The sequence below is a fragment of the Delphinapterus leucas genome, chromosome 5, assembly GCF_059928025.1.
Source record: "Delphinapterus leucas isolate spDelLeu-1000000601 "Yukka" chromosome 5, BTC_Dleu_Yukka2, whole genome shotgun sequence".
Taxonomy (NCBI): domain Eukaryota; kingdom Metazoa; phylum Chordata; class Mammalia; order Artiodactyla; family Monodontidae; genus Delphinapterus; species Delphinapterus leucas.
Genome location: NC_143133.1, coordinates 105460930 through 105482810, shown reverse-complemented (window position 1 = coordinate 105482810; position 21881 = coordinate 105460930). Strand labels below are relative to the sequence as shown.

Below are 21881 nucleotides of genomic sequence, written 5' to 3'. Positions count from 1 at the left end.
GACTGGGAGTTTGGGGTGAGCAGATGCAAACTATTACATATAGGATGGATAAACAACAAGGCCCTGCTGTACAGCACAGGGAACTATATTCAATATCCTGTGATAAACCATAACGGAAAAGAATATTTTGAAAATGTATATATGTGTATAACTGAATCACTTTGCTGTACAGCAGAAATTAACACAACATTGTAAATCACTACTTCAATTTTTAAAAAATGTTAATATGAGACTGTTCAAATCTATTTTATTGTCTTGTAAAGATGTATGTCTTACAGCACGACCTTATCTATTTGTTCCATAGACACATTCTTTCCTTCCAGGTTATAATTTATCTTAACATAAAGGAAATGGTTTCAGCACTAGGAGAGTATGTCAGGAGGAGGGGGGACAGTTTACAGGGATCTTAAATGAGCTCCGTTTAGGTCTTATTTCAGGAATGGGAAGATTTCTCTTCCTCGTCCCCGCTGCCATCTCAGAGGCATCCAAGGTCCACCCGCCCTTCTCTTGGGCAGTTGAAAGGCAGGCTGCTCACATGGGGAAGTGGACAAGATCTGCCAAGGTCTTGGGGCTAAGGTTGGAACCACCTCTGCAAGGTGGTCACCAAACAAAGTACTGGCTGCTGTGGAAGGAGGATTCCCCTGGATGCCATGAGGAGGGAGGGGCAACGGACACTGCCCATCCCAGGGGGCACTGGGCCATCTGCAGAGTCAACTCAGCTCCGGTAGTTATTTGACCTCCAAACAATGTCCATCTCAGTGACCCTGGCTATAATCTTCCTCACTCCTGTGTGGCTCCCAGGGCCTTTCTTTTCTCCCCACACCTGGAGGAAATTTTTTTTCTTCTTGAGAGGAGCCTCCACTTTTCTCAAACTCTCCTTTCTAACGCTTTGCTTATGTTCCAAGTCAGGCTTTGGAAAACAAAGATGGGAAGACTTCTCCTTTTCCTCCTCCATTTTATTTTTGTTTTGGAAATAAGAGAGCGAATGCTTACCCCGTCCTGACTATAGGCCAGTCCCTGCAGGCCTGGCTTCTACCTCCTCATCCCACTTTTCAACACTTGAGATGCTTTCTTCCGGTTCTTTAACCCATTCAGCCTCCTTCCCTCCGAGAACCTTTGCCTAGAACGTCTTCTCTTTTCATCTCCTTTGACTCGTTGACCCTTATTTATCAGTCAAATCTCAGATCTCAGCTCCCGACATTTCCTTCCTGACCTTGAGATTAGGACAGGTTCCCATATCATATGGTTTTATAGAAGCAGGTACTATTCCTTCAGATATTTCAGCATGGTCATAATTTTTTATTTCTTCGTGTCATTATTGAGTACCGTCTGCCTCCGCCACTAGCCTGTCAATTCCATCACGGCGGGGACTTTTTTTTTCACTCTCACCGTTCAACCCGCAGTCCCTCGCATGATGAGTGTGATAGGCTCTTATGGAATAACCAGCCATTTTTTTCCCGCACTATAATCTTCTGGAGTCACTAGGCTTGAATCAAGTCTATCTGGAAAATTCTCTGAGCAACAAACTCAATCAGGCAATATCAATCTGGACTTCCTAGGATTTTGTATTATTTCTCTGACAGAATAACTGAATATGGCAGATAATGATCAAATGTAGGGAAAGAGAAAAGATAAAGTTGAAGTTCCACAGCCTAAGTGGATGTTGTAATAGGTTATTAGCCTTGTTGTAGACTTTAACTGTACAACTACAATTCAGGAATGCAAAAATATACTTTTTTTTTTTTTTTTTTACAAAATTAAACTTTACGGGACTTCCCTGCTGGCGCAGTGGTTAAGAATCCACCTGTCAATGCAGGGGACACAGGTTCAAGCCCTGGTCCGGGAAGATCCCACATGCTGCGGAGCAAACAAGCCCGTGCACCACAACTACTGAGCCTGCGCTCTAGAGCCTGTGACAAGAGAAGCCAACGCAATGAGAAGCCCACACACTGCAATGAAGAGTAGCCCCCGACCACCACAACTAGAGAAAGCCTGCGCGCTGCAACGAAGACCCAACGCAGACAAAAATTAAAAAAAAAAAAAAAATTAAACTTTACTTGTCCACAAGCCCCCATTTCCATTTAGCCACAGAAAAACAAAAATCTTTCCACTTAGATATTGTCTTCTGGTTTAAAATTTAATTTCACTTTAGAAATTACTCAGACATTGTGGGATTTAAACTCTTCAGCATGACCTCTCAGTGCAGGTGCAGGAACTTGTTATAAATAGAAAAGACATTACAAAAGAGTAAACTAGTCAGATAGGGTGATAACTTTCCCTTTAGGAAAACAGGATTAGATCCTTGCCTCTACCACACAAAGGATAAATCCAAATATGAAAACAAAGCTTGTAAGCTACTAGAAGAAAATCCAGAGGACTATTTCACGGCCTTGAAGTAGCGACAAGAAAAATAAAATAATTAGTATAAATTAAAAAAACACAGAGATTAAGTGATCCCAATTTTAAATAATGAAATGATCTGACTAAAAACCATACTTGAATTAGTAAGAAACTTTGATGATGTGACTAGATATAAAATAGTCAAAAATCATTCACTATTCTCTATACTAGTAATAATCAGAAAATTAAAAATTAAAAAACTATTCCATTCACAGTTGCAACCAAACTATAAAATATTTAGGAATAAATTAAGAAAATAAAGGATATATATGGTAATCTGAAGCAAACATCATATTATGTAAATTGGTAGATATTTGTATTGTATATACTTTCCCATATTTTTAAATTAAAAATTAGAGTATGTCAAATTAATGATTATTCTCTTGTGATATTGTATATGAGTCTTCTTTTACCAAGTTTATTGCTGGGTGACTTTACAACAATTAAAATGGTTGCAGTGCATAGGTCTGAGTTTTTTGGTGTTATTTGCTTTATTTTCTTCCTTACTTTTTTGGTAACTAATTTGTTTGGTTTAATTTTACTTGGGAATTAACTGTTCATTGCAATAAACAGTATGAAATTCTCATACATATTTAGAGTGTAGGGGTGGGGCAAATATCTCTCTGCAAACCACTCCAAGTGTTGAGAGATGCAATTCTGGATCTTTTTATGGGAGCAGTTGTGCTCAGTGGGGCAGGTAATAACATGAAAATGACTCTTATCTCCGTGCTGAGTTATCTATTTTGCGATATAGAAAATAACGTGTGGCACCAGCCAGCAATGCTGTTCTGACTTTGCATTAACAGCAGGAGAGTTTAGTGGCATACAAAGAGGAAGTTAGGGGAAAACAAAACAAAACAAAACGTGGTCTTTATTCCTAATACAGGAAACAAGACTATCTGTAACGTCATTGAGTTCCCCAATTGAGCAAATATTTAATCATATCAACAACCTGCCTATATTTAATAGGTACTATTGGAAGGATATAAAGGGGTTATATGAGTCCACCTTTAAAAAGCAAAACATGATGTTGTTGGGATTTGATGACTCAGAAAAAAATAAGTAAAAGTGGAGTGAAATGGGGCTCCTATTCTTCTGATCTTTCTCCCTGACACATTGGCTATGAGTTTTCCTATCAAGGAAGCTGACTTCTTTGGACTTGTATTGGACTAAGGAGCGAAGGTGAACGTGTAATTTATAGTACCTTAAACCAGCAAGTCTAGTTTTTCACCAGTTCAATACTATGTATAGTTTCTGTTTCACTTGGCAAGGAATTTCCTAGCCTTGTGGTAACAGTAAGATGTTCAAAAAGGAGAATCAGAAGATTTTAGTTCCAGAATTTGCAAGTTGAACTTAGAAAATATCCACTTCAGTTCAAGCAAGGAAATTTGCATATACACACAAGTAAAAGAAATTTTAGAAGAGTTTAGACCTTGACGTTTCATCAACGTAAACATATACGTAATCAATTTTCTTAAAAACCTTCAAATAGTTTTTGTTTTTGCTTTAAGCTATTATAGGACTGCAATCTGCTATCTGCATTCTGAAACATGAAAAGCTCTGAAAATCTTTTTGTAACCTGCGTGGTGGTAAAAGCTGGCCTGACATGAACTTATTTGGCAGTAAAAACTAGGAAGCTACTAAGCTATTTATAATCTTTACATATCTGACTTCATGCAAATATGATTCACCACAAAATTATTGCTTGGGGATGCTGCCATAGTATTCCCAGGGGGTGTTATATAATATGAAGTATATGCATTATTATCTTTTTCAAATCTGAGAAATTCTTAATTCTGAAACATATATGCCCCCAAGGCTTTGGATAAGGAACTATGGTCCTGTATACACTGCAACAAATATTCTTAATATCTTTGTTTTGTTAGGATGAATTTATATCATGTACAACATATTTCTAAGTCAAGTTTTCTGGGTTTAAATCCTTGTTTTGTTATTTATTAGCTGTAGCTGTACTTAAATTTTCTCAGTGGTAAAATGGAAACGATAATAATTGGAGGTATTCTGAGGATTAAGTGAGACAACATATGCAAAACACTTAGAACAGTTGGGTAATTAGTAAGCATTTAATACATGTCAGCTATAATTTTAACAGAGTGTACCAAATTATATTTCCAACAACAGTGCACCCATTTTTCTGTGCTCTTGCCTACATTTGGTATTATCCTTCTTTATAACATTTTCTAATGTGCTACGCCCTCCCCCAAAAGATATCCCATTTTTGCTTGCATTTCTTTGATTTCTAGTGATGTTGAAAATATTTTCATACTTTCTTAGTATTTTAATACTCAACTACTTTTCTTGAGTATCATACTTTCTAAAAGATCTCTGTTGAAGTAATATTAAAATATATACATTTACCTATATTTTTCTTGGTGTTTGCAAGTTTCTTTCCTCTCTTCCTTTCTCTTTTTCCTTTTCCTTTCTTCTCCTCCTTCCTTTCTTCCTCTTCTGCTTTCTTTCCTTCTTTTCTTCCTTTTAAGGGTTTAATCCTTCTAGGATTCATTTTGAATATGACTTTAAAAAATCCTATATTGTTAACCAGTTGCCCCAGTGCCAGTTACTTAATAATCCATCTTTTTCACCACTGATTAAAAACTATTTTTATCATATGCAAATTCTTTGTCTTTTTCTAGACATCATACATTATTCCTTTGATTGACCTATTAATTCCCTTGCCAACACTATACCGTTTAAACTTCTGCTATAGGTCAAATACTACCTACTTTTATTTTTCAAGAATTCCTTAGATATTGATACATTTTTATTCTTCCAGATAAAAATCAGAATTATTTTGCAAACTTTTCAGCAAACCTGCATTGGGATTTTGTTTGAAATTAACTTGGAGAAAACGGACATATTTCAAAGTTGAGTCCATTTGTTCAAGGACATGAAATATGTTCCCATTTCTTTTTAAAGTTTCATAAATTTTAAAGTCTTTGCTAATAGCTACAGCTAATTAACAAGTCCTGAAATATGCATGCCTTTTTAGTTTATAGCAAATTGAAAACTAAATTAATATGTGAGAACAGTTAACCCTTGAACAACTTGTGGGTTAGGGGCACCGACCCTCCAGGAAGTTGAAAATATGCGTATAACTTTACAGTCTCCTCTCTGTATCCATGCATTCAACCAACTGGGGGCCAGTGTAGTCCTGTAGTATGTATTTAGTGAAAGAAATGCACATCTAAGTGGACCCTTGCAATTCAAAGCTGTGTTTTTCAAGGGTCAACTGTACCTTCATCGGTACGAGGTAGTCGTTACGGACAGAACGAATGACTCAGAATTCATATGTTGAAGCCCTAACTCCCCAGTGTGATGGTACTTGGAGATGGAGCTTTAAGAAAGTAATTAGGGTTAGATGAGGTCATGAAGATGGGGTCCTCGTGACAGGATAGTGCTCTTATAAGGGACACCAGAGAGCTAGCACTTGCTCTCTCTCCCTGTGCTGACACAAAGAAGAGGTCACATGAGTATCAGTAAGAAGACAACTGTCTGCAACCCAAGGCGAGAGCCCTCACCATAAACTGACCAGCTGGCACCCTGATTTCAAGACTTCCAGCCTCTAGAACAGTAAGAAAATAAGTTTCTGTTGTTTAAGCCACCCAGTCAATGGTATTTTGTTATGGCAACCCAAGCAGATTACACTAGCAGTGTGTATATTAGTATTCCCCCCGACTCGGGGTTACCCTCAGCTACACAAGTTAATCACAGGCCAAGGAAACAGTACAATCAAATCAGCTAGCGTGGTGATGGAAGGGGCTACTTCGAAAGGGCTACTTCACAATGAGTACTTATTTTATTGAATTGCTTTCCATGAGGATCCGTTTTTTAAAAGTGAAGGTTTCAAAGTCTCCTTATTCCCTCATTCAAAAAGGAAATAATTTTTTTATTTCTACAGATGAACTGCGTATTTCTAGAAGTGTTGGCTTTTCTGGTTTACTGCACAGAAGAATCTCAATGAGAAAACTGTCCGTGGTGTTTAGCGACCACAATATTAATACTTGAGCATATCTGGGAGTAGCAACATAGAGGCACCTTTCTGGTCATTCTCTACAGTTCTGGAACACTTCAGAGTTTGCTAAAGGCATTCACATGCAAATTTTTCTTTCATCTTCAAAATAAATTCAAATGAAGTGTCAGTCTCATTTTATGGATGGAGGAAACTGAGATTCAGAGAAATGAAATGTCTTTTGCAAGGTAGCATAGAACTAGGGCCAGATTTAATATATTCCAGCGAATGAAATGTTTTCTGAGAACTTAATTGTATGCATATCGTGGCCCCTAACCTAGGCCTTTCTCTCATGGGATCTTCTCTCAGCAGCTAGGGTAGCTGTCTGGCTGCCTTATACCACTCTGTCCTCAGCCCAAGCAGCTTTTAGTGCCCCCAAAGATCCAGCCCACCACTGGACTCTGAACCTCTGGGCAGATGTGTGGTGTCGTCTTTCCTAGAGGCAAACCTCTATCTGCCTGTCTCTACCATGCCCCTGCTGGGCCAGTGATTGAGAGGGCTTCTCTTGACATCTGACATGTTTGCATGGCAAGCTCTCCTTCGACTCTTCCTCTCCTACTTTACTCCCCCTTCCAATTATACTGCTTTGTATACACTAAGAGGGAGGTTTAACATTTGATATTAGGTCCAAATAAGAAGCCAGGCATGTAACATGAAACCCACAGGCCTTGATTTACTCATTGTCCTACTTTATCCTGAACCAAACCTCTTACTAGTGGAGTGAAACCATGTCCCAAATTCAACACAAGATATGTTGCTTGATGAAGTAGAAACAGGCAAAAACACTGGTGAAACAGTAGGAATTTATAAGGAAGAATAATGAAAGTAATGCCATTTAATTGAAAAATGAGTGAATTGTAAATCAAGTTCTTTGAAAAGGCAAGTGACATTTAGTCCCAACTTTGTATTGACTGTGTATAGAGAAGATAAATCAGGAGTGAGGCAAGCAGTAGTGACTGTCTTAGGAAAAGTGACTTTTTAAAACTTTTGTTCTGAGAATGATTTAAATCTATATATCTTGTAAACTACACAGAAGCATGCACGTCATCAACAACTTAAAAGTTCATCTTTGAATTTAAATCTGCAGGCATCTTTTGCTTATTCTTTATAGGAGCCTTGTCTTATTTTATCACCTTTAGATTTATTATGCCCCAGAAGTAAAAAATGGATGATGTCATACAGAGGAAAAAGGAGTAGGTACTTTCAACACTTTGGGAATATTAAAGTTGTTCTAAATATTTTCATTAGAACTCCACTGGAACCTCTGTGTTAAAGTGGTACAGAATTATCAAATCAAAAGGTCCTGGTATTTCATTAGCAATAATGTTCTCAGGAGAGATGTTAATGAATACAGCTATCAGCAAAGATCCAGGCAGGGTATTTTCTGAAATACTTTGACCTCAGGGCCCTAAACTCAAGGGAAAAAAAACAACAGAATTTTCTTTTATAGAGTATAGAAAAGAAGTATTGTGGCATATAGTTAGAAGAACACAGGACGAGGTGATGGGGAACTACTGCATTTTAGTTTTGGTCCTGAGATTTTACCCAAGTCATCTTTCCAGGTTTTAATTTCCTCATCTGTAAAAATGGAGATAATAATTCTTATGTCATAAAATATCTGGAATGATTAAATAAAATATTTGATATCAAAATGGTATGAAGTGGAGAAAGAAAGAGAAAAAATTTATTGAGGGCTCAGTATACACCAAGTACTTTGGTTACAGGTGGGGCTCTTAAGAGAGATCAACGTCCATGATTTAAGTCCATGATTCCACCACTTTAAAATTTTAAATCAAATCATTAATAAAAATGCTTTTAATTAAATTTAAATAATCCGTATTTCACTCTAAAAGAAACTTTCTTAATATTAATATATTTTTAAGGCTTACTGTAACTAAATCTCAAAAGCAAAGTAAATCAACAGTGGAAAATAAAAATACTTTCTATAAATATTTCCTTCCAAATGTGTCTTGTGTTGGCAGATTAATGATAATTCAGAATAAAAATCATCTGTATAATGTTTTATACTTTTTCAAAATACTTTTCAAAGGGAACACTAAATTAGATGTAATAAGTTAAATAAACGTAGTATTTAAAATTTAACAACAGTAAAGTCTGACACATTGTTATATTTTTCTGTTGGTTAAAGACTATTTTATGGATGGAATATAAATAATTTCATACAACATTTTAAAACATTCTGAAGACAAAACTTCCCCAAACAGAAAGCTAATCCAAAATGTTACCCACTGGATTTGAAAAAAAAAAAAAAAAAATCAAAATATGCTGAAAGAACAATCAGTTTTTCCTGAAAATAAAATTCAGTAAAATCCAAAAAATTCAACATTACAGATTAAAAGTTTCAGCTCTTAAAATCGGAAAACTATCTAAGAACTACGTAAGACATTTTCTTTTTTAGTAACTGCATATGTATATTCATATTTACTTTTTAAGAGTAATCTTATTAAAATATAAATATCGTAAGAGTTTAATACATGTTTCAATAATGTACTTTTCTATTTAAACACACACATATACATACAAATATTTAGGAAGAACCCATATCACCTTCTGGTTATAGATGATTAAAAAAAATCTGATACGGTCATAGTCTTTTATTTGATCTTATATAGAAATAACTTGAAAGTTAGACACATTTTTAATCATATTGGTATATAATTGGGTCAGATTTTATTTTCAGTAATTTTTCATAGTTTTTATTAGGACGATTAGCTAGTTATGAGAAAAATAATTTAAAATTAACACTTGATATTTAAGTCTAGTTAGAATATATATGTTTATAAAACTAAATATCTAACCAATAGATAGATATTTTGTTTCTTAGATGAGGTAGATAAATATCCTAGAACATGACCTGAACTTAATAAAAAACAGAAAATAGCAATCACCAGTTCAACCTGTATGAATCAAACAGCTGGAGAGTTCTTTTTATTTTTGACATATATGCTGTATGTTTCAAGTACAAGGCCTCTGAAATTCATTTTCTGCTCCCCAAAACCTTACTAAATTGAAATTCATATTTTTCATTTACTTACTCATTATTTAAGCTACGTAGGGAACTTTGCTCTTCAGACTAAAGACATTTGCAATTAAACCAAAGATTACTAGTTTTTCATTTTTTAGGTTTAAGTAGTATTTTCCCTTCACATACCTTAAATAGTAAAATGTATTACAAAAAGCTATTATCTTCAGATGTTGTACAATAAATAATTACTTAGATGATAAAGAGTTAATAAAAATTTCAAGGTCTGCTAAAGAATTGTGAAGCTCATCATTCATATCTTGACTTCTAAGAAAACTTTTCAGAGTATCTAAAGCGGTTATTGCCACATTTTTTGATGGTAAAGGGAGTTCGGTTCCCAGAGATCCACCATCATCCTCTTCGTCAGAAGTATAAAATCCAGTTTCATCTGATTTACTTTCTTTGGTCCACACAGCATCATCACTTGGTGCTGCTTCACATGTCTCTAAATCATCATCCAGGCCAGCATACTCTTCTATGGATAAGCCTTCAGGAAATTCCACTCCTGCCGCCTGGGCATGGACGACCAAATCAAGACCAGTGTCCGTCTCTGCATTTGTCTTGTCACTTTCTCCCTTTTGAGATTTGAATCCTGCCTCTTCATAGCTCTTAACAATAGTCTCTGGGGTGACAGCCCTCCAACAGAGATGCAAGGTATCAACTGCATCTAGCAGGGAAAACATAAACTCTTTGCTGCCTTCAACAGAGCTTAAAAATTTCTTAATGAGACAATGTCGATATTTGATTTTAAGGCTTTTAATAACACCTTGTTTCATGGCTATAAGTTTGGAAGATAAACATGACGGAAAGAACGCTAACTCAATGGATTTTAGGTTTTTTACCTCTGGATGTGCAGGAAACGATTCAACAAAAATCACCACTCTTCTTTGCTGGGCTTGAAATTTCTCATCAAGCTTCCGCATCCATTGTTCAAATACAACTGAGGTCATCCGTGCCATTTTGTTAGCTTCATAATACACAGGCAATGATTTTACGCCTTTGAAACAATGTGGATTTCTGTTCTTTCCAATGATAAGCAAAGGAAGCTTCTCTGAGCCGTCCATGTTTGTCCCAACCACCAGAGTTATTCTGTCTTTGCATAACTTGCCAATTGAGCATGTTTCTCCTTTAAATGCAAATGTATTTGTAGGCAACATTCGATAAAGCAGCCCAGTCTCTTTTACATTAAAAACATTTTTAGGATGATAATCATTTAAATAATAAGGAAGTATGTTTTGGTGCCAGACATCTGAAGGGTCTACTGATACACCTGTAGCTTCTACAGGTTGAGCTCTGAATACTAAACCATACCTGGATTTAAAGCGATCCAGCCAACCATTGCTGCACTTAAAATCATTATGTCCCAGTTTCTGGGCAAAATCATTAGCTTTTAGACGCAACATTGGACCATTAACTGGTACATTCAGACACTGGGCGATTCGATACCACCTCATTAGTGCCTCTTCCAGATCTGTGTAAAAAGCAGTTCTCAGTCTTTTTCTCTTTGGATCAAATCTCAGAGATTCAAAGGCTTCTAGAACCTTGTCTTTATTCTTCATAATAGAAGACAATGAATTTTTCTTTATTCCATATTCAGCTGCAATCTCTGCTTTTTTCTTACCACTTTCTACTGCATTTATGATGTCGATCTTTTCTTCAATGGATAGACTTTTCTTTTTCTTCACAGTTACGGGCAGAGTTGAGGCATCCACAGGAGCCTCTGCCATCTCACCCTGTGCTTACCTAGAGATGTCTTCTCTTTCTGGGTCTGTTTCTTGATGAAACTTTATTTTCCAGTATGATACAAGTTGCTGCTTTCTATTCCACTTCATGTATTAAAAGTCGTAAGTGTCTAATAGTCGTATTCCTCAGGAAATGGATGAGTAAATAATTTCCTCAAAGGATCTGAATAAGAAAAATGTTATCTGCAGCTAGAATATTTTAGAAGAGAAACTTCCTCCCCAGGACCTTGTGTAGCTCAGTTTATAGTTTATTCGGAGTTCCAGAAGTCAAGCTAAAATAGAAATCTCATTATGTCAAACCTGTCCAGTCCTGCTGATGTATTTTTGGAACGTCAATCCTTTAAGATGATCCATTTTATCCATGCGTGCATTCAACCTCCTCTTAATTCTCCACAGAAGGCCTCAGAGATAAGAAGAAAAGCATCCAGTAATTTCATGCAAAATGTTACCCATTAATTTCCAAGTCTCTTTAGGATGGAGAAGAAAATGGTAGAACCCTTCTAGGACTTGACGATATCCTCCATCTCTTGAAATATTAAAAAAAAAAACACAACAATTTTAACAATGATATGTCAACTGAATATCAAAAGATATTTATACTAATTAGTTATGCTTTTGATAATAATGAAAAGAATGGGAACATATTTCTAAAAATACAATAACTAAAGCTTCCAGGAGAAATGCTTACCTCCTAAGTGGTATCTCTGTGAAAAGCTCTCTAGCTCTGCTCTGAGACTTTGAATTCTCACTTGCCTTTGAATGCTTTGTAATATATACTTCTGAAATAAATCAGACAAATTTAATCTGTTTTGAAAGTGTGAGCTTACCAAAATTAAAGAACTAAAAATGCTGCTGGATAGATCTTTGGTGGCTATTTTTTCCATGAAGTCACACACTGCCCCCTCTGACTTCTCTAAAAGAAAAACACAGTCAGACAGTGGTCACAAGGTCCAACTTTTAATAGCACATGGGAGACAGTGTCTCTTTTATAGGAGTCTGGTACAAAATGCTTCACTAAAAATCAAACCAAGGGATTCCATTACAAATTTTAAAAATCGAAATCTTATTCTATCTAAATGCTTAAAAATCTAGTAACTTTAAATCAATTTGACACATTAGCTGGATGCACAAAGGCCAAAAATACTTGACAAAATGCATAGGAATAAACAAATTACTGAGAAGATATAATGCAGAAAAAGACCTAGACGAAGAGTTAGAATGAGAGTGACCATGGTCTTAACCTCTCAGGACTTCCACTTCTTTATCTGTAAAATAAAGGGCTTATCATAGTGTAAGGAGATGGGCTTTGGTGCCAGACACACCCGAACTGACAAGTGACTCTGACATTTAGTACTGAATGTCATCCTGGGTAGTTTATTTTACCATCTGAAGCCTTGGCACCCTTATTTGTAAAATAAGGGTAACTACAGCACGTACCTCGTGGGGTAATTGAACATGCAGTGAGATGGTGTAAAGCACTTAGCACAGTATTTTGCACCTTACAGAGTGTTCAATAAATGTTTGATGATCTCAGCATCATTGTCTTCTCTCTAATGTTCCTTTCATCTGTGTCAATCTATAAAATTCAGAGATTTAATGAAATCGTACTTCGAATAGAAGCAAGAATCCCACCTAAAGCATATACTGAAAGCAGAGCTCTTCTTAAGCCAAATAGTACTGTGAGAACAGTCACAGGGCCCCAGGTGGGCTCGCCTCTACCTTCCCAGGTAGCATCTCCCCTACCGGAAACCACAGTCTTTGGGTCTCCTGCAGGCCAAGGAAACAAGCTAATTTTGATGAACCCGTGTTACTTCCCTGTGAGAGTGTGGGCACTCCATTCCTCTAATTTTTCTCTGTCCTCCGAGGTTTCAAGATGACACATGCATTTTTTTTTTTTTTGCACAAAACTTTGTTAAAATTCCTCTGCCTTTGTCATCAAAATCAAAGAAGTAATTTTTATTATAGGAAATACAACCAGTAAAGGAGTTTTCGTTGTTGCTGTTATTGCAAAAAAAAAGGTCTTAAAAATAATTATGAGAGCCGAGAGTGTTAGTTTCTAAACTGCTTTATTTCCTGTATTCCAAACAATGCGGGAGGGAGGTAAAAGTGGATTCAAAGCTCATACAGTTATAATGTGGTTGAATGCAGTCCAGAATCCAGGCTTTCTAATGTCAAGTCTACATTCTTTTCACTATATTAGTGTCCTTGAATTACATGGTGTGGCTCCTCTAACAGGGGCACATTCTATGCCCCCAGCACCAAGCCAACTCAGCATTTCCAATGCCTATCCAAACCTACCCCCCACCCCAAGAAGCAATATCAGGCCTCCATAGGAGAATAGCCATTATGAATTCTGTGGACACAAATAGCAACCACATTCCATATCCAACTGTTAGGGTGGTCTGACCTTTCTAAGTAAATAAGATTTGACCATTCAACTAAAAAAAAAAAAAAATCTTACTCATATATGGGACCTCCCTGTATATTTTTCTGCAATTTCCTATAAATCTACCATTATTTCAAAATAAAAAATTAAAAATATCTTGCTCTCATTAGGAAGATACCAATCTTCAGGAATTTAGGTAGCAAGAACCAATTTCTTAAGAAAAATCAAGCAAAACTACTCTCCAAAAGAAAGAGGGAATCTCTTTCTTCTTTCTGTTCTTTCCTTTCTTCCTCTTTTCTTCTTTCCTTCCTTTTTCCCTTCTGCCTTATTTCATTTGTCAGAAATAAACCCTATCATCTCAAATAACAAGGATTACAGAAAAGTGACTTGAATTTTCTCCCTTACCCCATCCCAAATAAAGCAATGTAATATACACATCAGAGGTTACTGATTATCTTGATCAAATTGAAAATAGTGATATGTTTATTTAGGAAGATAGTTTTTTTCTGAAGTTAACAGTATATTTTTCCTTCCTGAACAGTAGTCAAATCTACAATTTTCCATGGTAAGATGCAATATATCTTTATTCCTGAAACAACCACACTTCTAATGACAAACCAGACATGCTAAACTTTTTCCCCAGCAAAGAATAAGGCACCAATACTGCCTGATTAACGAAGCTGACATTTTCCATTCTCCCACAGTACAATGGCTGGGGTATCTTTTTCCAGGGAGTGATGGCAGCAGCTAATATTTCTTAGAATATTCATTCTATCAATTAATTAATCATTCTCTCAATTAATCATTCTACTCCTTGAAAATATTACATGTTTTGGGAATAGTACTACATGTTAGGAACATGTAGTTCCTACATGTTAGGAACAACCTTCTCTATGTCAACAGTAAAGCTAACTAACGACCAAGAACAGGCAATTCACTAAAAAAGACTTACCAACTGAATTCCAAATGAAGAAAACAATGGTCAGTAATAAGAGAAATGTAAATCTTCCTTCAAAACAGGAGATACCTTTTTGTTTTTCCTTTTATTTACCAGAACAGCAGTATCTAGTGTTTGCCAGGATGCAGTAACATAGGTTGCTAGGAACCTATGTTAAATAAATTGGTACAAAGCTTATGGAGGGCAAATTAGCAATATAGTACAAAAACCTTAAAAAAGGGGCTTCCCTGGGGGCGCAGTGGTTAAGAATCTGCCTGCCAACGCAGGGGACACGGGTTCGAGCCCCGGTCTGGGAAGATCCCACATTCTGCGGAGCAACTAAGCCCGTGCGCCACAACTATTGAGCCTGCGCTCTAGAGCCTGTGAGCCACAACTACTGAATTCTGCGTGCCTAGAGCCCGTGCTCCACAACAAGAGAAGCCACTGCAACGAGAAGCCCCTACACTGCAACGAAGAGTAGCCCCTGCTCGCCACAACTAGAGAAAGCCCACGCACAGCAACGAAGACCCAATGCAGCCAAAAATAAATAAATATAAATAAATAAATAAATAAAAAACAACCTTAAAAATGTGCATAGGTTTTATCCAGCAAGTCCATACTGAGGATTTTATCCCCTCCCCCAAAAATTGTAGATGTAAAAATAATCTAGCTTACAAAATATATTTATTTTCTATTGCTGTGTAACAAATTAACACATATTTAATGGCTTAAAACAGCACGCATTTATTATCTTACAGTCTGTAGCCAGAAGTCCAGGTGGGCTTAACTAAGTCCGCTGCTTCGGGTCTTACAGGGCAGAAATCAAGATGTCAGTCAGACTGGGCTCTTATCTAGAGGCTGGAGGAGAATCTGTTTCCAAATTCATTCAGGTTATTTGCAGAATTCAACTCCTGTGGTTGTAGGGCTGAGGTCCCTGGGTTTTTTGTTGGCTGTGAGCAGAGACTGCTCTCAGCTCTTGGAAGCCTCCCTCAGGTACTTGCCTGTGGACCTCTTTATTTCAGCAACAGAGAACCTTCCTCATGTCAAATCTCTTTCATGCTTCAAACCTCTCTAATTTCCTCTGCTGCCACCGGCAGGAGAAAATGCTCTGCTTTTAAAAGTTTCATGTAACCTAATTAAACTTAAAAGCTTTTGGACAGCAAAGGAAACCATACACAGGATGAAAAGACAACTTACTGAATGGGAGGAAATATTTGCAAATGATGTGACCAAGAAGGGGTTAATATCCAAAATATATAAACAGCCCATTAACTCAATATCAAAAAACAAACAACCCAATTAGAAATAGGCAGAAGAGCTAATTAGACATTTTTCCAAAGAAGATACACAGATGGCCAACAGGCACATGAAAAGATGCTCGACATCGCTAATACTCAGGGAAATGCAAATTAAAACCACAATGAGATACCACATCACACCTGTCAGAATGGCTATCATCAAAAATAATAAAAAATGTTGGCGAGGATGTGGATAAAAGGGGACCTTTGTACACTGTTGGTGGGAATGTAAATTGATGCAACCAATGTGGAAAACAGTATTGAGGTTCCTCAGAAAACTAGAAACAGAGCTATCATATGACCCAGCAATTCCAGTGCTGGATATATATCCGAAGAAAACAAAAACATTCACATGAAAAGATACACACACCCCAATGTTGTTAGCAGCATTATTTACAATAGCCAGGATACGGAAGCAACCTAAGTGTCCATCAACAGGTGAATGGATAAAGATGTGGTATAAATATACAATGGAATATTACTCAGCCCTAAAAAAGAATGAAACCCTGCCATTTGCAATAATGTGGATGGACCTAGAGGGTATTATGCTTTGTGAAATAAGTCAGACAGAGAAAGACAAATAATCTATGATATCACTTTTATGTGGAATCCAAAAAATAAAACAAGGGAATGTATATAACAAAACAGAAACAGACTCACAGATATAGAAAACAAACTAGTGACTACCACTGAGAAGAGGGAAAGGAGGAGGGGCAAGATAGGGGTATGGGATTAAGAGATACAAACTACTATTTATAAAATAAATAATCAACAATGATATATTGTACAGCATAGGGAAATGTAGCTATTATTTTGTAATAACTTTAAATGGAGTATAATCTATAGAAATATTGAATCACTATGTTGTACATATGAAACTAATATAATATTGTAAATCAACTATACTTCAATAAAATAAAATAAAATATAAGGCTCACGTAGTCAGTTTAGGACCACTCAGATTATCTTCCTTTTGAGTAACTCAAAGTCAACTGATTAATAACCTAAATTACATCTGCAAGATTCCTTTTGTATGTAATAAAATATAATCATAGGAATGATATCCTATCATGTTCACAGAGGAGGGAATTATACAAGGTGAACGTCATTGGAAGTCATCTAAGAATTCAACCACACAAGACTGTTCCTCATATTGTTGTTTTATAATTACAGACAAAACTAAAAAAAATCCAAATGTGTAACAAAAAGGATTAGATAACTAACTTAAGGAATATCTATATGCTAAAATACTATTGAGTCACTGAAGGAGAATATTTAATCATATGATGGAAATTCCATAATACATTAAGTGGAAAAAGCAAAATACAAAACTGTATGCCAACAAATACAACATACACTGGAAGTTACATGAGGGCAAAGGCTCATGGCTATTCCTACAGTGCTTAGTGCCCAGGAAACAGTAGGTTCTTAATAACGATCTGTTAAATAAATGAAGAAAAAAATACTCACAGAAAAAAAAGATACTGACCAAAATGTTGAATGTTAACTCCAGAAAATGGAATTATGAATAGGTTTTTTTTCTTTTAGTTAAAACAATTTCTACTCTGATGTTCTACTCATTTTACTATTCATGGGCTTGTTTAAATGTTCCATTAATCAGTACCCTCTAATAAAGGGTTTATTTCCAGAGAATTACACTGTGCAATCAGTAACTAAATATCTCTTCATGAAAAGGAAGCTGTCAATAAACAGTGATAAAATTACTGTGACACTACCAGAATTCCCCTAGAAAAGAAAAATAGCACCTTCTTCTTCCGAGGAAATACTGATAAGCAGAATACAATATTCAACATCTAAAGCAAAGAGAAAAGGTTGCATGCACATTTAATTCACTCAGAAAGGAAAAGTAACAATATCCTTTAACCCGTTGCCTCCTTTCCTTCCCGATCAATAAATAAAAGATAGGCTGCCACAGTTTTCCACAAGCCAAGTGAATAAATGGTACCTGATTTTTCTAAAGCTGAATAATAGCCAATAGCAGTGCAAAGGTAAATGAGTAGATAAGCCCCATGTCATAAGCATATGTGACAGGCAGCTATTCCCTTTTTGTCTTACTTCTCCAAACACAATGGCAATTAAAAGAAAAGTAGTAATCTTCTGTTCTTCCTAAGGAGAATGGGCAGGCAGAAGTCCCCAAGCTGTAGGGAGAGGGGGAGATAGAGATAGAGATAGAGATAGAGATAGATAGATAGAGAGAGAGAGAGAGAGAGAGATGAAAAAAAGTCTCCATCTAAGCAAGGTTAGGTTTAAAATAGTCTTTGAGTTAGTATGAAAAATTTTCCCCAAACCCAAGAATAATGGCTACTACTTCCTTTTTCCCAAAGAAAGTGCATAGACTTTCACTGTTTTCCATCTACTACTAAGTTCCATTCTGTTCCTATATAATAAGAGCAGTAATTATCCTAGATTGGAATCCTTTTCTTATAATTGAGAAGCCTAACAGGATGGCTTTGAACAGGAAAATCCACAGTAAACTGTAGAACTTAAGTTAAATGAATCAGCATATATATTCACCCATTTAAGATAAGGGCCCTTTAACCACAGATTTATGTTTTGGGATTTCATTACGGTTTTTGTCAGAGAAGGTGTCCTGGAGATTTCAGACAATAAATATTGTTATTTACTTTTGAAATGTTGGTGGTGTCACGGGTATCTACTCGTCACAGATATGGGAAAGATTATCTGTACAGGGATGTACAGTTCACTACGCTGAAACTCCCTACAAATTTGGTGCCGTCGGGCACTTAGTCATTAAAAATGTCTTGTCAACTAATGTGACAAGGCAGGTGAGAATTATGGTCTAAAGAGGGGTAGGTCCCACGGAGTGCACTGTTGCCTTTGGCATTCCTGCAAGTGAAATGGTGGTGAAAATGAGCACCCAAGGCTGTCAAAGTAAAAGCGGAGTCCGGAACCTTGAAGGGAGATGCGCTCGGCTGGATCACCGGTATGTACTGTATGTAACTGCGCTTCAGGTTTGTCTAGCACCACTGTAGAGCCATACAGTGCTGGGGACAGCGAGAATACCCGAAGTACAGATTGGGGCCTCCACTTAGGAAACTACAAAGGGATCTGAGAGAAGGACTGTTCGTCGGTTTCTGTAGACAGGGCAGTGATCTACTTAAGTAACGGGGCGAGCAAAGAAAGCAGAAATCAGTCCTCTGGATAAACAGTAACAGGAAAGAACAGTATCATGGACCCACTGTCTGCGAGCGAGCAGAGCAGAAGGTGATCACAAAGATAGAGCAAATAATAAGAACTCAGGGGTGCCGGGCGAGGAGGTCTGGTCTTCCTGAAGCGGGTGGGCGTGAGTGACGTGGCCAGAGGGTGGCTTTCCAGGCACTGGGGAAAGAGAGTGAGGCGCCCGCATCCCGTCTGCTCCCTAAACCCCGCATTCCCTCCACCCTCCCACCTCCCACGGGGCTGAAATAACCTTCTACGTGCTCTCTGGCAGCTGAGAAAGAAGCCTGGCTCTCCTGTGATTGCGAGGCGGTGAGCTACGTCCACCTCCACCCTCCCGCCACCGGCTCACCGTCTGTTGGGGGGACGCCTAATACGTGAGGCTGGGGTGTGTGGGTGAGAAAAGGATGCCGAGGGCTCCTGGACCTCCGACCACTCAAGACCAGGCCGGCGCGCCCTTCGGCAAGCCCCCAGCTCTGGCAGGTGCATCTGGACCCGCGCTCACAGCCCCCCCGCAGCGATCTAGCCGCAGCCAGAAAATTACCCGGGCAAAGGCGCCGGCTGAGTCCCGGATGTGGTTGCTAGGGGCCGCAGCGGGAGGGGCGGGGCCCGCCTCCTGGAGCGGGGCGGAGGGGGCCTCGGGGGAAGCGCGCTGGCACCATCGAGACGCGGCTGGGCCGGCCAGACTGAGGGAGAGAGAGGCCGTCCAGGGCTACGGACAACGCTACTTCCGGTCCCCTCACTTCCGGCTCCGCTGCTCTCGGTGTTGGAGCTGTAGGCCTGGTGGAGCTGCCGCCGGTCTGAGTGTCCTCGGCGGTTGGTCAGTGTGAGGCTGTGACAGCTGCTGTTGCTCCCCGCCCCCGAGGAGCCTAGGTGCGTGGGAGAAGGGGAAGAAGGAAAAGGCCCGGGTCGCGTTTCCGCTCACTTCTTGCCAGGGCTGAGGCGACTCCGGAGAGCAGAGGCAGGGATAATCCTCGACGTGCGAGCTGCCGGCTTCCCTGCAGATAGGTGAGGGCGGAGCTGGCCGGCTGGGAAAGAGGCGGGGGAATGCTTCTCGGAGATGGTTGGCGGGGCTGGACACGTTGCCTCTGGGGCTCGCAGTTCCGGACTTCCACAGGTCACTTATGTCCTTAGTCTGTGTGTGCCATCTCTCTCTGTCCAGGCATTCGGCCTTGGGTTTCTGTCCCTTCGTTCCTCCTGTCCCCCCGAGTGTACCCCCGAAACAGCCGGGTGAAGAGGTAAGACTGGCCCTCCCAGGGCGGCACCCTCCCGGTTTTGCATGTATTGAGCGGAGAAAGGGGTTGAAGGATCCAGGTCTTTCTCGACTAAGCCTCGGAGCGGGCCACCTTCAGGTTTGGTGTCCAGCCTTCATTGCTCTCCTTCTTTCCCTGCATCCCCTATTTCTCCTCTCCCGCAGTGAGAGGAAGGGAGATAGCGATAGTCCCTGCGAGAGGTTCCTCGGGCAGTGGTGCAGGGAGGAGCCTTGCCTGTGACATGTCCCAAGCCTGACTGCTTGCGAGGACGTCCAAGGAATGCTGGAGTTTGGGAAGGAAGTTGTGCCGTCGCCTCGTCCGTTCCTCTTTGCCAAGTTACTACTGTTTACGTGTCTAGGAAAAAGGAAGGAGATTTTTGTTTTGTTTTAAGAACAGTTTCTAGACGCTTTTCCCTTTTACTTTATTTTATTATTACTTCCTTTGTTTTATTCTCATCTCCCTCTTGAGCCCTTTGATCTCAAAAGGTTTGTAGTTAACACTTCCTGCAGATCCTTTAGCCATCACGTTTGAGGATTTCTGGCCCCCCCCCTTCCTTTTTTCTCCTAGATTAAAGCATATAATTTCTCTCAGTCGGTTCTTAAGGAAAAAATGGAAGATTTGCAGGACTTTGGTTAAACTTGTGCTTTCACCTGCAAGTGTGGCAGGTGTGTGTTTACATTTGCCATTTAATTAACTTCACTGGCGTGGGAGTGTGCACCAGAATTGGTTACCTTAAATCGTTCCTTGTTAAGGCTGCAGGAATTGGCCATTTTATTGCTGCTGTCTCAGAGTGAATGCAACAGACTACATGTCACTGTTTTAATTCCACTTTTCTTTTGTTAGTCCTGTGTTTTTTTGTTTTCCCCACTCAACATGACCAACAGCCTCTCCCAGCCACCACGTCTAACACTCATTAGCTGAGAAAACAAAATGTTTCTAATCTTGTTTTATTTTCTGGATTAAAATCTCGGTCTCAGTTACTTTCATTCCATTTCAAATTGATAAATTAGTTTGCCTTAATCCTGGGTCATGCCTTTGGGGACTGTGGTCTAGTGGTCAGTGACTTTCAGAGGACTTCCTCATCCCCACCCCTGAAATTAAGTGCACAGTTTTGTTTTCAGTGCATTTTCTCCTTTCTGGGGAGAATGTCCATTCTTTTTATCAGATTCTCAAAGGAGATATATAACCTCCAGGTAGATTAAAAGCCACTCCTTAGACAGTGTCTTGAAGTTAATGAAAACTTTTTTTGTGGAGCTACTACTTTTTCAAACTGTACATAGCTAGTTTGGGCACCAAGGAGAGTAGAATGCAGAGATTCCAGCTTTATAGTGATGAAATCTCTAGCTACTTCAAAACTTCAGTGTTTCTAAATTTCTTCCTAGACCTAGAGAAGGAAGTAAGACCGCCTCTTTATTTAGTTCCTGATTTGTGGTTTCGAGGTTTCTCTTTAGGGATAAGTATTTGTGGCCAATGTTGTGGCGATCCAGTGGATTTATAAATTGATACATTTATTATTATTTTATACATATTTAATATCACCAACCTACTGGGTACAGTTCAGAGTAAAAGTTTAAATTTCTAGTGTACTTTGTTT

The 21881-nt window shown here is 38.5% G+C and overlaps 2 protein-coding genes across 17 annotated transcripts in view; one reads left to right on the top strand and one right to left on the bottom strand.

Annotated features, from left to right (window-relative positions):
• Positions 1–2610: 2610 nt before the first annotated feature.
• TIGD4 (tigger transposable element derived 4) lies at positions 2611–20832 on the bottom strand. Of its 3 annotated transcripts, none has more exons than XM_089912321.1 (2): positions 12653–20832; positions 2611–11741 (listed from the first exon to the last, which is right to left on the bottom strand). In XM_089912321.1, exon 2 carries the CDS (start codon positions 11198–11200, stop codon positions 9662–9664), a length of 1539 nt encoding a protein of 512 aa, XP_089768447.1. In that variant the 5' UTR covers positions 11201–11741; positions 12653–20832; the 3' UTR covers positions 2611–9661. The 3 variants fall into 3 exon arrangements, with proteins under 3 accessions (XP_089768447.1, XP_089768448.1, XP_022455308.1); XM_089912322.1 differs by having other exon boundaries at positions 2611–12791; positions 19579–20832; XM_022599600.3 differs by having other exon boundaries at positions 19579–20832.
• ARFIP1 (ARF interacting protein 1) overlaps positions 19775–21881 on the top strand; it is a 127916-nt gene continuing 125809 nt past the window's right edge. For 2 of the 14 annotated variants that reach the window (XM_089912329.1, XM_089912332.1), the window contains exon 1: positions 19777–20272. In XM_089912329.1, coding sequence (XP_089768455.1) covers positions 20159–20272 — 114 coding nt within the window. In that variant the 5' untranslated portion in view covers positions 19777–20158. Of the gene's footprint in view, positions 20273–21881 lie in introns of all 14 variants that reach the window. The other 12 variants (XM_089912328.1, XM_089912326.1, XM_089912331.1 and 9 more) reach the window with 12 other exon arrangements.